Source organism: Phascolarctos cinereus, unplaced genomic scaffold (assembly GCF_003287225.1).
Source record: "Phascolarctos cinereus isolate Bilbo 61053 unplaced genomic scaffold, phaCin_HiC Scaffold_1;HRSCAF=81, whole genome shotgun sequence".
In the NCBI taxonomy this organism is placed as follows: domain Eukaryota; kingdom Metazoa; phylum Chordata; class Mammalia; order Diprotodontia; family Phascolarctidae; genus Phascolarctos; species Phascolarctos cinereus.
The window spans coordinates 10,916,492-10,932,638 of record NW_027555514.1 but is presented as its reverse complement, the minus strand read 5'-3'; the positions used below and the strand labels follow the sequence as shown (position 1 = coordinate 10,932,638).

Here is a 16,147-nt window from a genome sequence, read left to right as displayed (position 1 = left end):
ATTCTCTCCCGGCCTCAGGACTTGTCATTTTGTTCATCTCCCAGTAAAGACATTTGGTTAGTTTTTAGTAGATACTTACTTTGTTTTCTACAATCTCTCTCTCTCTCTCTCTCTCTCTCTCCCCCTCTCCCTCTCCTTCTCTCTCTCTCTCTCTCTCTCTCTCTCTCTCTCTCTCTCTCTCTCTCTCTCTCTCTCTCTCTCTCTCTCTCTCTCACTGGAGGTATATTTCCAGATGTGGGTTACAGATGGCCTACCACCTCTTTTCCCATAATTCTTTTTCAACAAAATCACATCACTCAAATCTATTCAGATAAGGTATATTTTACCAGTGTTTCAGGGTTTTATGTCATACTCACACACACACACACAACACACACACACACACACACACACACACACACACCCCAATTGCTTTGGGTGTCAGTTGGCTGGCCATGGATTGGCTTCCTTACTGTAGCTCCCTCTAGGACACTAAAATTTTAACCTTGATTGAGATTCACCCATGTCTAGGAAAGAAGTATGAGTTTCCTGAAACAATGAGCAGCCTCTTTGGAATTGCTTGTGAATGTTTCACACAATTTACTTGATTCCAGTAAATATCAGCTCAAAATAGGGGCTTTGCTATCCACAAAAGCCCAGAAGTAAATAAATGCCAGAGTTTGATACTTACATTTTGCTGTTACTTTGTACCCACCCAGTGGAGGGGTGTGGCCTTCCACAGCATCAAATCCCGCAGAAACAAGGACTATGTCCGGACCAAATTCTCTGGCAATTGGCATCACTACGGTTCTGCATGGGATGAACACAGCCAGTTACATATGTGAAGACAAATATGGAATCCACAAACAAACATGGAATCTTCTTCCCAAGACATGGCTTAGTATCATTTCAAAACCTTAGTAAAATAATTTCAAAAGGCTAAATGCATCAAAACTTTCATATTTCAGTAATATAAAATACAATTATTTTAGCATCCTAGTCATCTTTGTTTTCTCACCTCCCATTTTTCTTGAAACAAACACGCAAAAACAAGGCACACTTTAAAACCTCTACTATTGCACCAACATCTGTACCCATTTTATGCCCCTGCCTACAAAAGCTGCTGATTCTTCCAGAGGAATGACTAATATTTTACAGAGAAATACTCAAAGTTTCAGTGGAAACCCAGATTGCTCCAGTTAGTGAGAAGTTGGTGTCAATTTGAACAGTAAATTCTTTGGGGAAAATGTTTGCTTTCCAAACTGAAAAAAAAAATTAAATGTTTGTCATGGTGGGGGGTGATATTGTAAAAGAAACATACACACACACACACACACACACACACACACACACACACACACGCACACCATTTCCTATAATCAAATCCAGACTCTATGGCCAGGGGTTTCCAACTTCAGGCAAAGCTGGAAAATGATAGCTAGGAGTTGATGACAGCACCCCCTTCTGGTTCCTCCTGGATACTTCAGCCCTTCATATAGTCTCAACTGACCCCCATTTCCTCAAAGAAGTATTTGTGGGAGAGGAGCTAAAGGGATGTCTATGCTTTATTTTGTTTTGTTTTCATCTGGTTCTCTCCCCCACCCTTTATCCAGGGGCTGAGTATTAAAAAAAAAATTGGAGAATTCAATCATTGGTCTAGGAAAATGAAATAATAATTTTAAAAAATAACCTCCCAAGTCTACCTTCTCATTTCACCAGTAAAGTACTATTCACAAACCCCCTCCTAAAACCACATATATTTAATAGATGTATTCATATGTAGGCAGCTAGGTGGTGCTGCAGTGGATACAGTGTCACACCAGAGGTCAGGAAGACCTGGATTCAAATTCTGCCTCAGATACTTACTAGCTATGTGACCCTGGGCAAGTCACTTAATCTCTGTTTGCCTAAATTTTCGCAACTAACAAGTGGGGATAATAATAACATCTACCTCTCAGGATTATTGTATCCAAAGAGACAATATTTGTAAAGCTTTTAACACAGTGCCTGTCATGTAATAAGCTCTATATAACTGTTGTTATTATTACTACTATATGTGTATATATATATATATATATATATATTCATGTTTTAAACATAAATCTATTTGAGTTATTAATTTACTCTCATGATACCTAGATGTGCAGATTAGAAGCAGTAACACCATTTTTGGTGACATAACTGCTGATGGTCCCACATATCTAGAATGTACTATCTCCTCACCTCCATTTCTTGGAATCTTTAGCATCTCATAAAGTCATGCCTAGATATCACTTACTGCATATATCCTTGACAGTGTGGAGGATTTCATCTTCATTCTTTGTATTCATAGGCTCAGCACCTATCACAGTAACTGGCACGTAATAGGCACATAATAAAGGCTTGCTGATTTAATTGGTTTCTACAGAAGGTCATTCCTGAGCCCTGTGTCTCCAGTTGTTAGTTACTTTCTCTCAAAATTAAATTGGATTACTTTGCATGTGATTTATATTTATTTGTGATCATGCCACAATACTCCTTCATAGCCCAGCCCTACTTCGTGCCCTTCTCTGGTGACAGCCTTCCCAGAAGCCTCTTTATTGTGCCCTGGAGTCTATTTCCTCACCACAGGGAATTACCCCTGGATTTCTTTCCAAAGGGCTCTTGTATCCAAGGTCCGAGGTCCTTCCCCACTATCTTCCCCACACTCTCAAAATAATTTGCCATGGAAAGTGAAAGTATTCTTTTTTTTAATGCTGCTTGTTTTGTGGCCATAACTGCCAGGGATGGCTCATCTAATATCATATTACCCATTATTTTGTATTACATATTAGATCATGATATAATATATAATATGGTCTTAACGAATATTGGTTGAGCTGAATTGACTTGAACTGGTACCACTGCTATCCTCAGCACCAAGGTTTCAAGCAGATCATCTCACATATTCATAACATAATTTCATGAAATGATACTCCAATGCTGGGAGATACCATATCTTCTGAGCTGCCATCCTGCATCTCCAATTGCCTCCTGTACATCTTGCCCTGAATGTCCCACAGATATTCCATATTCAACATATCTTAAAAAGAATTCATTCTGTCTCTCTCCAACTCCCTTTTTCTTTCTGAACTTGCCTATTGCTGCTCAGGGTACCCACGTTGACAATCTCAATCCCATCCTTGATTTCTCACTGGCATTCACCTCATGAACCCAATCTTTTGCCAAATCTTGTCATTGCCACCTTCAACACATTTCTCAAATGCATCTTCTCTCCACTCATGCAGACACATTCTTTTTTGGGGTCCTCATCGCCTCTCAGATGGCCTTTTGCAATGGTTTTCTACCTATCCTCCCAACTCAGCTCTCTCTACTCCAGTCCATACTATAGTCAGCTTACCAGGGGGTATTTGTCCTCCAGTAGAGGGTCAGACAACATCATCTCCTTCCTCAGTGGACTCCATAGCTCCCTCTCACCTCTAAGACCAACTATAATGTCCTATTTTTGACTCTTAAAGTCTTCACAACTTGGCCCCTTCCTGTCTTTCCAGCCATCTTCATTTTACTGCCCCCCACCATCCATGCGGCTATTTGGTTTTACTGGATTATTGGTAGTTCCTCAAACATGAGGCTCCATCTTTCAGCACTGATTGTCTACACACACACACACACACACACACACACACACACACACACACACACTATATATATATATATATATATATATATGTATGTATGTGTGTGTATGTACATGTCTATGTATATATACACACACATGCATGTATATACACACATACAGATATACACATATACATATGTGGTGTGTGCACACGTGTGTGTATATGTATACACATATGTATATACATGTGTGTTTATACAACTGTGAATGTATATGTGCATGTACATGTGTGTGTGCATGTGTATATGTGCATATATGTATGTACATATATGTGTATACATATATCTGTGTGTGTTTCTATATAAGTATTTGCATGTTGTCCCCTCCATTAAAATGAGAAGTCCTTGAGGAGGGGAGATATTATTGCTGTTGTTGGTTTTCTGCTTTTGTTTTTTCCTTTCTTTGTTCCTCAGGGACTAACCCTTAGGGGAAGTGTTCAGTTAATGCATGTTGATTGACGAACAATGGAAATGATAAGGTGCCTTCCATTTTCCTTCCTCTGCAATATTGCACATTGCTAACAGAAAGGCTGTGTCAATCCAATCCAAATTGCTGCTATAACCCATTTTTTGCATGCCCTCACCTCCTCCCCAATGCAGTGCATTTATGCATGCTCACACACATGCATACACACACACACACACACACACACACACACACACACAGAGCTCTTCCTTTCTTCAAAGGACAGAGCAGGAGCTTGGGAAATTCCTATTGGAATTCCCCAAAGAAATAATCCATTCATCTTTACATCATCAAGGGATCCATGTGACATTGGCCAGTCAGTGCAAGATCTTGAAAAATGCAACTACCCAAAAATCCCACCCCATAATGTATACCAGGGGACATGATTCTCTTGATCTATCTTCTTTCATTTTATGCTTTGGGGACTGTCTGAGAAGGATGCTCCCACTGCTTATCCCACAATAATTATTTGAGCTAGAGTAGGAGGAGAACCTTGAGCATTCTCAAGGCAGACTTGTCAGTCAACTAGCCAGTTGTATTCAGCACCCATTTGTTCAAGGATGTCACATAATTCTGCTTTTTAGGTAACATCACTAGAAAGAAGACCCCAGTTGTAATTCCCATGAAGCTGACAGGTAACATTGGAAATAGAATGATGGTTCAACATATTGGCATAGAAAAGGAAGTCATTTCCCCTTTAGCTTAGAAGCATCAGTCAAAGCCTTGGGGAGGCATTGTGGTACAACAGAACTGGCACTGGCACTGGAGTCAGATCACAGATTCAAATCCTGCTTCTGACACTTAATAGCTTTGTGACTGTGGGCAGTTCATTTTGTCTCTCTAGACCCTGATTTCTTCATTTGTAAAATAATGGAATTGTACTACATGGTCTCTGAGGTCCCTTTCAATTTTAGACTGATGATACTATGTGAGCTTTATTCTGATACTGCTGCTGTTTGTGAAATATTGTGTCAAACACAAAATAGTGAGGGAAGGAGGTGTTTTTGGGTAGTGGTTATTTTGTTTTTTTAATAAGTATAATACATTATCCCTCACTTCTGAGAGTTTAAGATCTAGTGTAGAAAAATAGTCAGTGTGTACATGAAGAAATCTTTCTTTGTATTTTATTGGCTGGAATATTTGATTAAATATATTTTATTTTGAATTAACATGTCCTCTGGTTGACAGGTATAAGGGCACACACTGGGGACTGTGATCATCTTCTATGGCTTTGTGTGTGTGCTGACCCACCAAGAAATCTGGAACCTGGGGCAGCTTTGATGAGGGCTCACTGTGAGGGGAACCACACATGTAACCCACAAATCCTGTCATACCACAGCTGTGGCATTCTCCTGACCCCATAGTTGGCGCTTCTAATAATAAATCACAATACCAAAAAATCAGAATCCTGAAGAGACAGTGTGATTCAGTATGAAATATGCTAGATTTGGAATCAGAGAACCTGGTTCAAATCCTGACTTTGAAAATTACTGCCATGTGACCATGAGCAAGTCACTTGACCTCAATGTCCTCATACACACAAGAGGGTTGGACTAGGTGGTCATTGAGGTCGCTTGTAACTCCACATCTGTGACCACATGAATCATTTCATTGGCTGGCAGAAGTCTCTTGATCAGTAATGAGGCCTCTCCTGATCAGTGAGAGTGACTCACCATCATAGTTTTGAGCCTTTTCACTCAGGACCCTTCAATAAAGTCCTCCTCTAATGCTTCATACCAGTGCATGGTGGAAATTCTCAGTTCTTGAAGGCTCTCCCAGCAGAGCGTAAGCCCTGGCAGGTCTTCCTCTGACAGAAAGCCTTGAAATGGAGTCCCATCATGGACTGCATGTCTGTGAAAGGAAGACCTGTATATCTTCAAAGGAGTTCATCACCAGATTGTCCAACAGATGATAAAGATGTTGACCACAGAAATGCTTGAAGACTAGCTACTAAGTTACTGAGAGTCTGCAATCTTTGATGTGACAGGAGGAAAGCACAGTGACAAAATTACAAACCCATCAAATGCAGTATGAGAGTATTCTCTCATGATGAGTCCCTAAATTACGTCTATGGCACAAGTTCCAGATATTCTAATTCTGACCCAGTCATTTAAGATCAGGTTTTTGGAAACATTTATTCATCACCAATCAACCACCAAGGAATGAATTTCCACAACTCTATTAGTCACATGCTGCAACATGAGGGGCAGAATCACTCTGTTGGCTTTACAGTGATTCACGTGGGCATGTGCTGATGAGCGGTGTCATGGGCCATGCATTGGAAATGTTCATCCACAAAGAGAAACCACACCAGAAAATGTCTGTTTCTCACATAAGAGAGGAGGCTTTATTCTGCATTCTGAGACAAAAATGAAAATTCCTAGCTACATAAGTCACTGAATATTTCTGTTTTCCTCATTCTACTCCCTTGTGAAATGGACTAATTAGACATTAGAAATTAGCATATAGAATCAATATCAGAAAACAAAATTGGGTAGAATGTTTAACACACTGCTGGATGACAAAGTCACAATCTGAAAAGATTGTAAATGACTGAGGCTGAATCTAATAAAATGAAATTGAGTAGAGATAAATGTGAAATATTCAACTTGATCTTAAAAAACCAACTGGATAGATAGAAGAAGGAGTGGGAGAGCTGTTCCTCTGCAAAAGCTCTGGGGAAAGTCGGGTGATTGACTACAAGCTCAGTGAGAGTCCGTGGTGCAATATGGCGAAAGGAAAGCTAATTGTTTCAGAGTTGTTTCTTTTTGTTTCATTAAAGTGTAGATTGTTCTCCTGGTTCTGCTTCTTTAGCTCTGAATCAGTTCATGGATGTCTTCCCAAGATCACCTGATACCAATCTCTGTTATTTCTTATAGTATAACTGTATTCCATCACATTCATGTTCTCTAACAGCACTGCAATAATAAAGCTAGACTCCCAAAGAGTAAATGCTTCCTAGGTTTACCATCTCCTGCTCAGTCCACATCCAGACTATTTCATTGTACTGGGCACCACATTTTAGGAAGACCACTGACTGATACCTTCAACATTCACAAGAGGGCAACCAGCATGGTAGAGGACCATCTGAGGATCAACTAAAATAGCTGAGCTGTTTCTCCTAGAAACTGAAGACCTGGCCGCAAAAGGCAGGTCACATGGCCTTAGGCACAAGAGAGGCTTTCCAGGACATGAAAGGCATCTTGTGGAAAAGAGGTTACGACTATGTTTCAAATGTGTTGTGGAGACACAGGGAAAAGTACTGAAAGTGGAGTTATAGGAGGCACATTTGAGTCCTACTGTGCTACTACCTGCGTGACCTTGGACAAGTTTATTATCCTCTCATGGCCTTAGTTTACTTAGTTACAAAATGAAGAGTTCAGAATACATGAATCTTTGAAATCCCATCTAGATCTTGTGAAGATTTATCTTTAGATAGCCAGATGACCCTCTGCTCTCAAGGATCTATATTGGTGCTAGACTTCATAAGGGCATCGAACCAGCTTAGTATGTTGCTGTAGCTCAGAACTGCTAAACTTAAATGATTTGTCAGCCTCAACCTCCCCAGCACAGGAGTCCGTCACCATGCCTGAATTGCATTTTATTTTTAAAAGATATACTCATGTGAGGAAAGGCAGAAAAGACCTCTTTCCAACATGACCACAACCCATTAATAAATCCTCTTAGGGTCAAGTCTCCCAATTATTTCTAAATCCCTCTAACTGTTCTATTATCTAGCCTGGCTCTCCTCATCTTGGCAACAAGGATATTATGACAATCTTTGCCAAACATCTTGATGAAATCCAAATATCTATGGCTGAGGCTTCCTGATGTCATGGCAGGCTTAGTGACCTGTTCAAAAATTAAATTATCTTTGTCTATCCTGATGTGTTCTTGGTGAAGCCATGCTGATTTTTTGAGATCACTGGTCCCTTTTCTAAATGTTCATTCAGCTCTCCTTTAATAACTAACACTAGAGTTTTTCCAGAAATCAGAGATAAGCTCACTGACTTGTCCATGGAAGGGTCTATGTTTTTCTCATTTTTGAAAATGAAAACATTTACTCACCTTCAGCCCTGCAATTTCTTTCTCATTCTCCAATCTTTTAAAAGATCAAGAAATCATACCAGTCAGTTCTTTCAGAATCTTAAATATATTTTCCCCAGATCTGATTGCTTGAATTCATTGCTTGAATTCTCTTCTTATCCCTTCACTGATCTTGGATTTCAACTCAAATTTACTGAATTACTAAATTTTAGAGAAGGAAGGAAGGAAGGAAGGAAGGAAGGAAGGAAGGAAGGAAGGAAGGAAGGAAGGAAGGAAGGGGGAGGGAGGGAGGGAGGGAGGGGAGGGAGGGAGGGAGGGAGGAGGGAGGAGGAAGGAAGGGAGGAAGGAAGGAAGGAAGGAAGGAAGGGAGGAAGGAAGGAAGGAAGAAGGAAGGAAGGAAGGAAGGAAGGAAGGAAGGAAGGAAGGAAGGAAGAAAAATATTTGGAAAGACAGAAAGATTAAAATGATGGGAAAAAAAATGTGATAGTAAAAGCTGCTGTGTTTGAAATAGCCAAGAATTCTTTAGAAGATATGGAAAAAACTGATCATGACAATGGACTTAATTCAGGCAAAACATCCACCTAAGTAGACAGTCAATTTCCCCTCCAAGAGGACTATCAGATGTTCTCTGACATATGAAGTTTGGAAACTTCATTTTGTGTCCATTTCTTGTTATTACTTTTTTATCCACCCCAAATCCCTAAAGAGGTTTGACTACCATAAAATCAGTAATAAGGCTTTTTATGCTTTGCATAGGGTGTAATGCAGGGCTTAGGACAGATATTGCCTTTCCCTTCACCCAATGAATAGGACACAGTCTCCTTTTTGTAAAGTTTCAATAGTCATCCCTTTGGTCTTTTGACAAATGATTGCTTTCCATAAAATCTTATTGCATAAAGCCAATGGACCCCCGCATAAAAATTAAACTCAGTACCCTAATAAAATTCAATCTAGATTATAAAAAAGAAAGAAAAAAAGCACGTGTGCTAAAAACAAAAGAGTGTAAGTTCATGTATTGCTTCTTACAGAGAAAGGAAGGTAGACTTCTGCAAGCTAATGGAAAGAAATAGGAAAGGTCAAGTTTCTTTTTGAGTAAATGTGTTGTGGTTTATAGCATTCACAAAACAAATTACAGCGTGACATCCTTCTCAAGGAACTGTTTGTGTCTTTGGAAAAAGTGTGTATGATTTTGGGTGAATTCTACCTTTTGATGTGGCCTTCCCTAAGTGGGCAGAATCATTGAGATGTTTTGTCCCCTTAATTGTGAAACACTGGGAGAAGAACAACGCAGGATTCATTTAGAAACCGAACCTCCTCGCATGCCAAGAGCGTCTGGCACAATCAGAAAGAGGAAGAGTCGATGGAAAAGGACATACTTTAGAAACACAATTGGGCTCTGGCTTATAAGGCCATCCTACCTCTGCCAAGAATGCTGGCCTTATAGCCATGATGCCAGATCACTGTGGAGAGCTGGGAGGGTAGCAAGACTGCTGCTCATTGAGTAAAATGATACAAATACATACCAATGGGTAGGGCTCTGATTTCATTCCAAGAGTATTTTGACCCTGAAAACATGCTCAAGAGGAGTGAGATTATGACTAATGAAATAATATTTGCTCCTTTTAAAATGCATCACCATGTTATTAGATAAAATCTTTCAGTTCAACAAACAATGATCAAAAATGATTCAGTATGGAAGGCATTGTGTTGCATGCTAGGCATAGAAAAATGAAAATGTCAATCCCTGCCCCAAAGCTGCTTATAGTCTAATAGTTACATGAAAAATAGACATATGCATAAGTAGGTATGATATACACATCTATGTATAGAAGCAGCATGGCATAGTAGATAGAAAGCTGACTTTGAAGGGAGAAAATGCTGGGTTTCAGTCTTGCCATTACCAAATACTGGCTCTGGGACCATATACAGAAGTCAAATGTGAGACAAGTGTGACAATCCAACTTGGGCAAGTCATCTCATTGGGAAAGAGGAGGACCAATGGGAATACTTCTCCCAGGCTATGCCCACAGTGGTCCATGGTGGAGTATAGCTTGTGTGTGGCCCTAGATGGATCACAACTTCTCACTGTCCCAATGAACTCTCAAAGCCTATGGCTTTAATATCTTTAAGATATGCAACAGTAGAACTATCATCATGGCAATGTTTCCTACACCAATAAAATCACAGGTCTGTTTAAAAAAGAAAACAAAAGCAAAAGGGACACTGAAAGCTTCTGAACAAGGTAAAGTAAGAACAATACAAGATCATCTGGGTAGCCATGTGGAAGATGGGTTGGAGAAGGGAAACACTGAAGGTAAGGGGAGCAATTATTAGCTGTTGTAGCAGTACAGACAGGAGATAATTCCAGGCAATAGATAATGAGGCCATACACCAGAGTAGTGGTCATGTGAGTGGAGAAGAAAGGAAAAGTTCTGAGAAGCCCTACCACACATCTAATTCCTCTTCTTCATCCCTTTGAATCCATGGTAGCACCATCATGTCCCAACAGGTCTGCTCTTCTCCAGAGCAAATATCACTAGTTCAGTACCATATGGCATGGAGTCAAGGCTCTCCATGTTAAGGCAAAATAAGGAAATAGAAAGAATGCTGGGTTTGGAGTCAGAGGGACTGTGTTCAAGTTCCCCTGCGATTTGCTAGACTATTTCTTGGCCTGTGCCTTTGTTTGTAAAAGGAGAGGATTAGAAGCAATGGCCTTTAATTTTCCTCCCAGTTCAAAGTCTTTGGCTTTATGAACATCCTGCTTCCCTTGGTTCCTTTCCAGATTATCAAAGTCTTTCCTAAAATGTGACTTCCCAAACTGGAGGTTAAATACCAGGTGTGGCTTAACCATGGAAGGGCACAGGAGGACTAGCACTTCCATATCCCTGGAAGCTACATGGCTCTTCATGCCACCTGAGGTCAAGGTAGCTTTGCAGACTGCCCCACTGGCCTGTTGAGCTCATGATTTCCTCAACTTCCCAGGATTTTTTTGGACAAGTGGGATTCTCACCATGCCTCTCTAACCTATAAGTAGAAAATTGATTATTGAACTCCGGTATAAGATTTTGCATTAATTTTGCTAATTTCCATCTTTCTAGATTCAATCAAACATTTTATCCTGTCAAGGTCATTTTTTGTTATCTGCAAATGTAGAGAGCCTGACAATTAAGCCTTTATCCAAGTAACTGATAAAAATGTTAAACCACTCAGGAGAAAACACAGACTCTTGGGTTACTCGTCTGCAGAATTCCTGCTAACTTGACCTTGAACTATAAACAATTACTTTTTGAGTCTAATGCTCAAGCCCTTAAAACTCCAAATATCTGTATTATTGTGCACATATTATCAAATGAGCTAGTTGTAAAGCTCTTAGCAGAACATCTACAATTTAGTAGGCACTACACAACTGTAAGCTATTATTGTTGTTGCTGTTACCTCTCCATTTTTTTAAGGTAGTTGGGGTTAAGTGACTTGCCCAGGGTCACACAGCTAGTAAGTGCCAAGTGTTCAGTCTGAGACCGGATTTGAACTCAGGTACTTCTGACTTCAGGGCTGGTGCTGTATCCACTATGCCACCTAGCTGCCCCACCTCTCCATATTTTTCAAGAAAAATATAAGATGCTTTATCAAACATTTTGCTAAAGCATTTGATAAAAAATCTCATATTGCTCTCTTCAAATATTCTTTATCAATGGTTTGCTGAGGCATTTGCACAAAACCTATCACAAAAGAAAATGAGATTAGTTTGGAGAGACTTGATCTTGATAAAGTCCTGCTGGCTCTTCATCATCCATCTCTGTTCTATTTTTTGGAATGTTCACCAATCATCTCTTTGATAAGAGTTCCTGGAATTTCCAGGAATGTTCATTACGTTCATTGCTCTGTAGTTTGCTGACCTAGTCAGCTCCTAGATTTGAAAATCAGGACAACATTCATCCTTCTCCTGTCTTCCAGAATCTCTCCTTTTCTTCACCATTTTTTCAAATATCACTGGCAGTGGCTTAGCAATCATAGGATTTCATAGATGTAGCACTGGAAGAGACTTGGAAGGATATCAAGTCTAACTCACTTATTTTACAGATAAAGAAACTGAGGCTGAGAGAGGTTCAGCAATTTTATTGGGGTCCCATAGTTAGTGAGTATCTGAGGCCACATTTGAACTTAGGTCTTCCAACTCTGAGTCCACCTACCCATTTTGTCACCTAGCCACCCTTATTGATCATATCAGCTGGTTCTTTAAATGCCCAAGGATGTAACTGTGTGACTCTGAGAAAGTCATTTAACCTTTGTTGGTCTCAGTTTCCTCATCTATAAAATGGGGATAAAAGCACCTACCTTCCAGGATTGTTGTGAGGATCAAATGAAAAAAAAATCATTGTAAAGTGGTTATAGTTACTGGCACATACTGTGTGCTATATAAATGTTAGCCATGATTATTATTAACTATTATTAGCTGGGTCAGTGGACTTGATTTCCTCATAAGAAGCTATGTTCTCACCATCTCCTTATTTGCTAGATTGTGACTCCCCAATAGCCCTTTTTTATTTTATCCTTTCCCTTCCAAAGGTCATTCTCCTCAGCAGAAAAAAAGAAAACAATTTAATTGAGAAGCTCTGCCTTTTCTCTGTCATCAGTTATCACCCAGCACCTAGCCCAGTACTTGGCACATGGCAGGAGAGTCATAAATGCTTAGTGATTGATCACTTGTCTTCTCTGTCCCTAACAGTAGTCCTATTTCTTGTCTGAGCCCCCTTTTTCCCCAAGACAGTACAAACAAACAAACATCCAAAAATCCCTTTCATTTGTGGTCCTTCAATTTCCTTCAGTTTATGACATCAGCTCATGCTGAGCACTATTCTATATTTTATTAATTCTTTAAAAAATCCACCAAACATTAATATGACAGTCCTAAATTGTAGATAGATTGCTCTATTTTCAATTAAATCCATCTTAATGACTGAAAAAATTGGATGAGGTTTAATTATTTCAGTCATTAGATTGAACGGGTCAGCCATTTGTTAGCCTATCCATCATTCCAAGCTACCCGGGGCCACAAACCTTTAGCTGAAATGATGATGCAAAACCTCTTAAGACCAAAACATTACAGAGGCGCATTCTTTTCCAAACATGCATTTAAAGAAAGCAGCAGGATTTGAGTCCCCTAACCCAAAGCCCAGCACTAAGGAGACAACAGATGTGAGGGTAGGATGCAGAGCAAACATTGGCTCTGCTAATGTGGTCTGGGCTGAATGCTTCATAATTAGACATTTAGACTGGTGCTGAGGCAAGGTCATCCTAGTACAACTTGGGAAGGATTAAGGCTCCTCATTTTGCTCTGCATGAAGTCCAGAAGGACAATGGTGTGCACAAGAATAGGAATGTTTCTATGATTACTGATGTCTCTTGGTACCATAGAGTGTGGGAAATAAATGACCAAGAAGCCTAGAGTCATTTCAGCTACTGTCGGGTTGGACAGTCTGCCCTGGACTTGGCCATTGAAACACCCCCCCCACACACACACACACCCTTTATCCCCCTCTTATTCCTTTTCTCATTGGTGTGAAGGAAATATTACTGACCTATGGCCAGAAAAAGCTAATAGCTGCAAACTGCAAGCCAAATGGTACTAACATATGAAGAAAGGGAGAAGTCCCAGTCAGAGGGGAAGAGAAACACCGAAGTTCATGAAGGGAGCCTGTCCAGATATGGTGAGCAAGATCAGCTGGAAAGTCAAGTGATTGGAACACAAAAGGAAGCAATCTTGGAGGAAATGAGGCTGAAGTTTGAGGGATATTACTGATAATGGATCAAAAGCTTAAAAAATAATAGTTTAAGCATCAAAGTAATTGCACCAAGAGTTCTTCAAATTGGGCAGATAATACAGTCCACTATCACGTTCACAGAAAGAATTCCTATGGATACCTTTGAGAGAAATTTCATTTATTTCAATGTTTAAAAAGGGGGGGAACAAAAACTTACAGGAAATAAGGATTTTTAGCTAAAACAAGAATTAGTGTCAACTATAAAATGTTATTAGGGCCATTTTTTCCCACTATTTTTAGCACTTGCTTTCCTTTCTAATGAGTTTTCAGTCCCCTGTCTCAACCATTATCTAGTTCTTTTTTATCTACTCTCTGTGGAGCTGTGACAACTTCTGTTTATGTCCATTATTTTGGTCAAAGCCTTCTACATTCACAGCTTTTACCAAGCACTCACTTCTCTTTTTGATTCTTCAGTCCATTCCCTTTCCAATTGTCCAACTGTCACCATCTGGTGACCAAACTGTAAAATGACATGCATCTGAATCTTGGATACATACATACATACATACATACATATGTAGATGGATGGATGGATAAAGAAAGGGAGAGGGAAGGAGAGAAAGAGAGGGATGGAAGGATAGATAACAGATAGATAGATGATAGATTTATTGATAGAGATAGATGGATGGTTGAATGGACAGAGAAAAGGGGAATGAAGGAGAGAAAGACAGACAGAGGATATATGAGTAGATAGAACTGAGGTGAAGGATGGATAGATATATGGACAAATACAGAGAAGTGAAGGGAGGGAGAGAAAGGTGGATGAATAGATAGATAGATAGATGATGGACCTATTGATAGAAAAATATATGGTTGGATGGATGGATGGATGGATGGATAGAGAAAAGGGGAGTAAGGGAGGGAGGAAAGAAGAGAAAGACAGAGGTAGATGGAAGGATGGATAGTGGTAGATGAATGGAGAGATTGATGGATCAATCGATGGGTAGAGAAAGAGGGAGAGAGAAATAGATGAAGATGGATGGATGGATGAATGGATGGACAGACAATTTAATTGAGAAGCCCTGCCTTTGCTCTGTCATCAATTATCATCCAGCACCTAGCCCAGTACTTGGCACATGGCAGGATAGTCACAAATGCTAGATAGTAGACTGGATGATAGGTAGGTAGATAGTAGATAGGTAATAGATCAATCAACAGGCGGATAGGTAGATGGATTAATGGAGAGAAGAGGGAGGGAGAGGAAGTTAGAGTGAATCAGCATTTATTGTTTCGTGTTGCCAAAAACTGTTAAGTGCTTTACATACAAATACAAACAAGCAAGAGCAGCCGATCTTCAAGGAACTTACATTCTAATGAGAAAAGACAGTACATAAAAGAGAACTGGTAAAGCGCAAGGGCGGTAGGCATAGGATATCCATCAGCTAGATGGCTGGTGAGGTGGAGAAGAAGAAACCTGGAGAGTTGAACTCTGACTAAAGTGAAGAATGTCTGAAGCCTCTCTTGAAAGAGAAGTCTGATTAGGCCAGCACTAACAAGGAGAGCAAGGCCTTAGGGTGCAGATATCTCCAGAGTAGGAAAACATCTGGAAAATTTGAAAGTCTTCCAGTCCCCCTTCTTCAGTCTTCTTTATATGGTTTCATATTGGAAAGGATATCAGGAGGCAGGAATCTCCTCTACAAGTGGTAATCCAATGTTTGCTGGAACATCATTGATAGAAGGACGAAGGGGGAACAGGTTGAGGGAAGACTACATTCTGAAGCAGCCAAGTTTACTTTGGTTGAACTCTGTTAGGAATTGTTTTTTTCTTAAATCAGATGATATCTGCCTCTCTCTAACTTCTATTCACTGTTCTTATTTCTGCCTTCTGGACAAATCCAATCTCCCTTCCACAAGATGGACCTTTATATTCTTGAAATCAGTCCTCATGTCCCCATTAATCCTTTTGTCCTCTAGGCTATACATGTCCTGTTCCCAAACTATTATTGTATGTCACGATCTGGAGGCCCTTCACAACTGTGGTCACCCTCCTTTGGAGATATACCAGCTGGCCAGTGACTTTCTTAGTTTAACAGATTTTTAAGCTAGATGAGAATTTGAAGGTCATGTAGTCCGATTCTTCACTTTACAGATAAAGAAATTGAGGGCAAAGAGGATACATAACCTTCTAAGATCCTGCAGAGCCAGGACAGGAAGCTAAGTTCTCTGGCTCCAAAGC

The 16,147-nt window shown here is 39.9% G+C and overlaps 1 protein-coding gene across 1 annotated transcript in view; it reads right to left on the bottom strand.

Annotated features, from left to right (window-relative positions):
* HDAC9 (histone deacetylase 9) overlaps positions 1 to 16,147 on the bottom strand; it is a 573,266-nt gene that overhangs the window by 139,010 nt on the left and 418,109 nt on the right. The window contains 1 exon segment of the mRNA XM_078150730.1: positions 671 to 789. Coding sequence (XP_078006856.1) covers positions 671 to 789 — 119 coding nt within the window.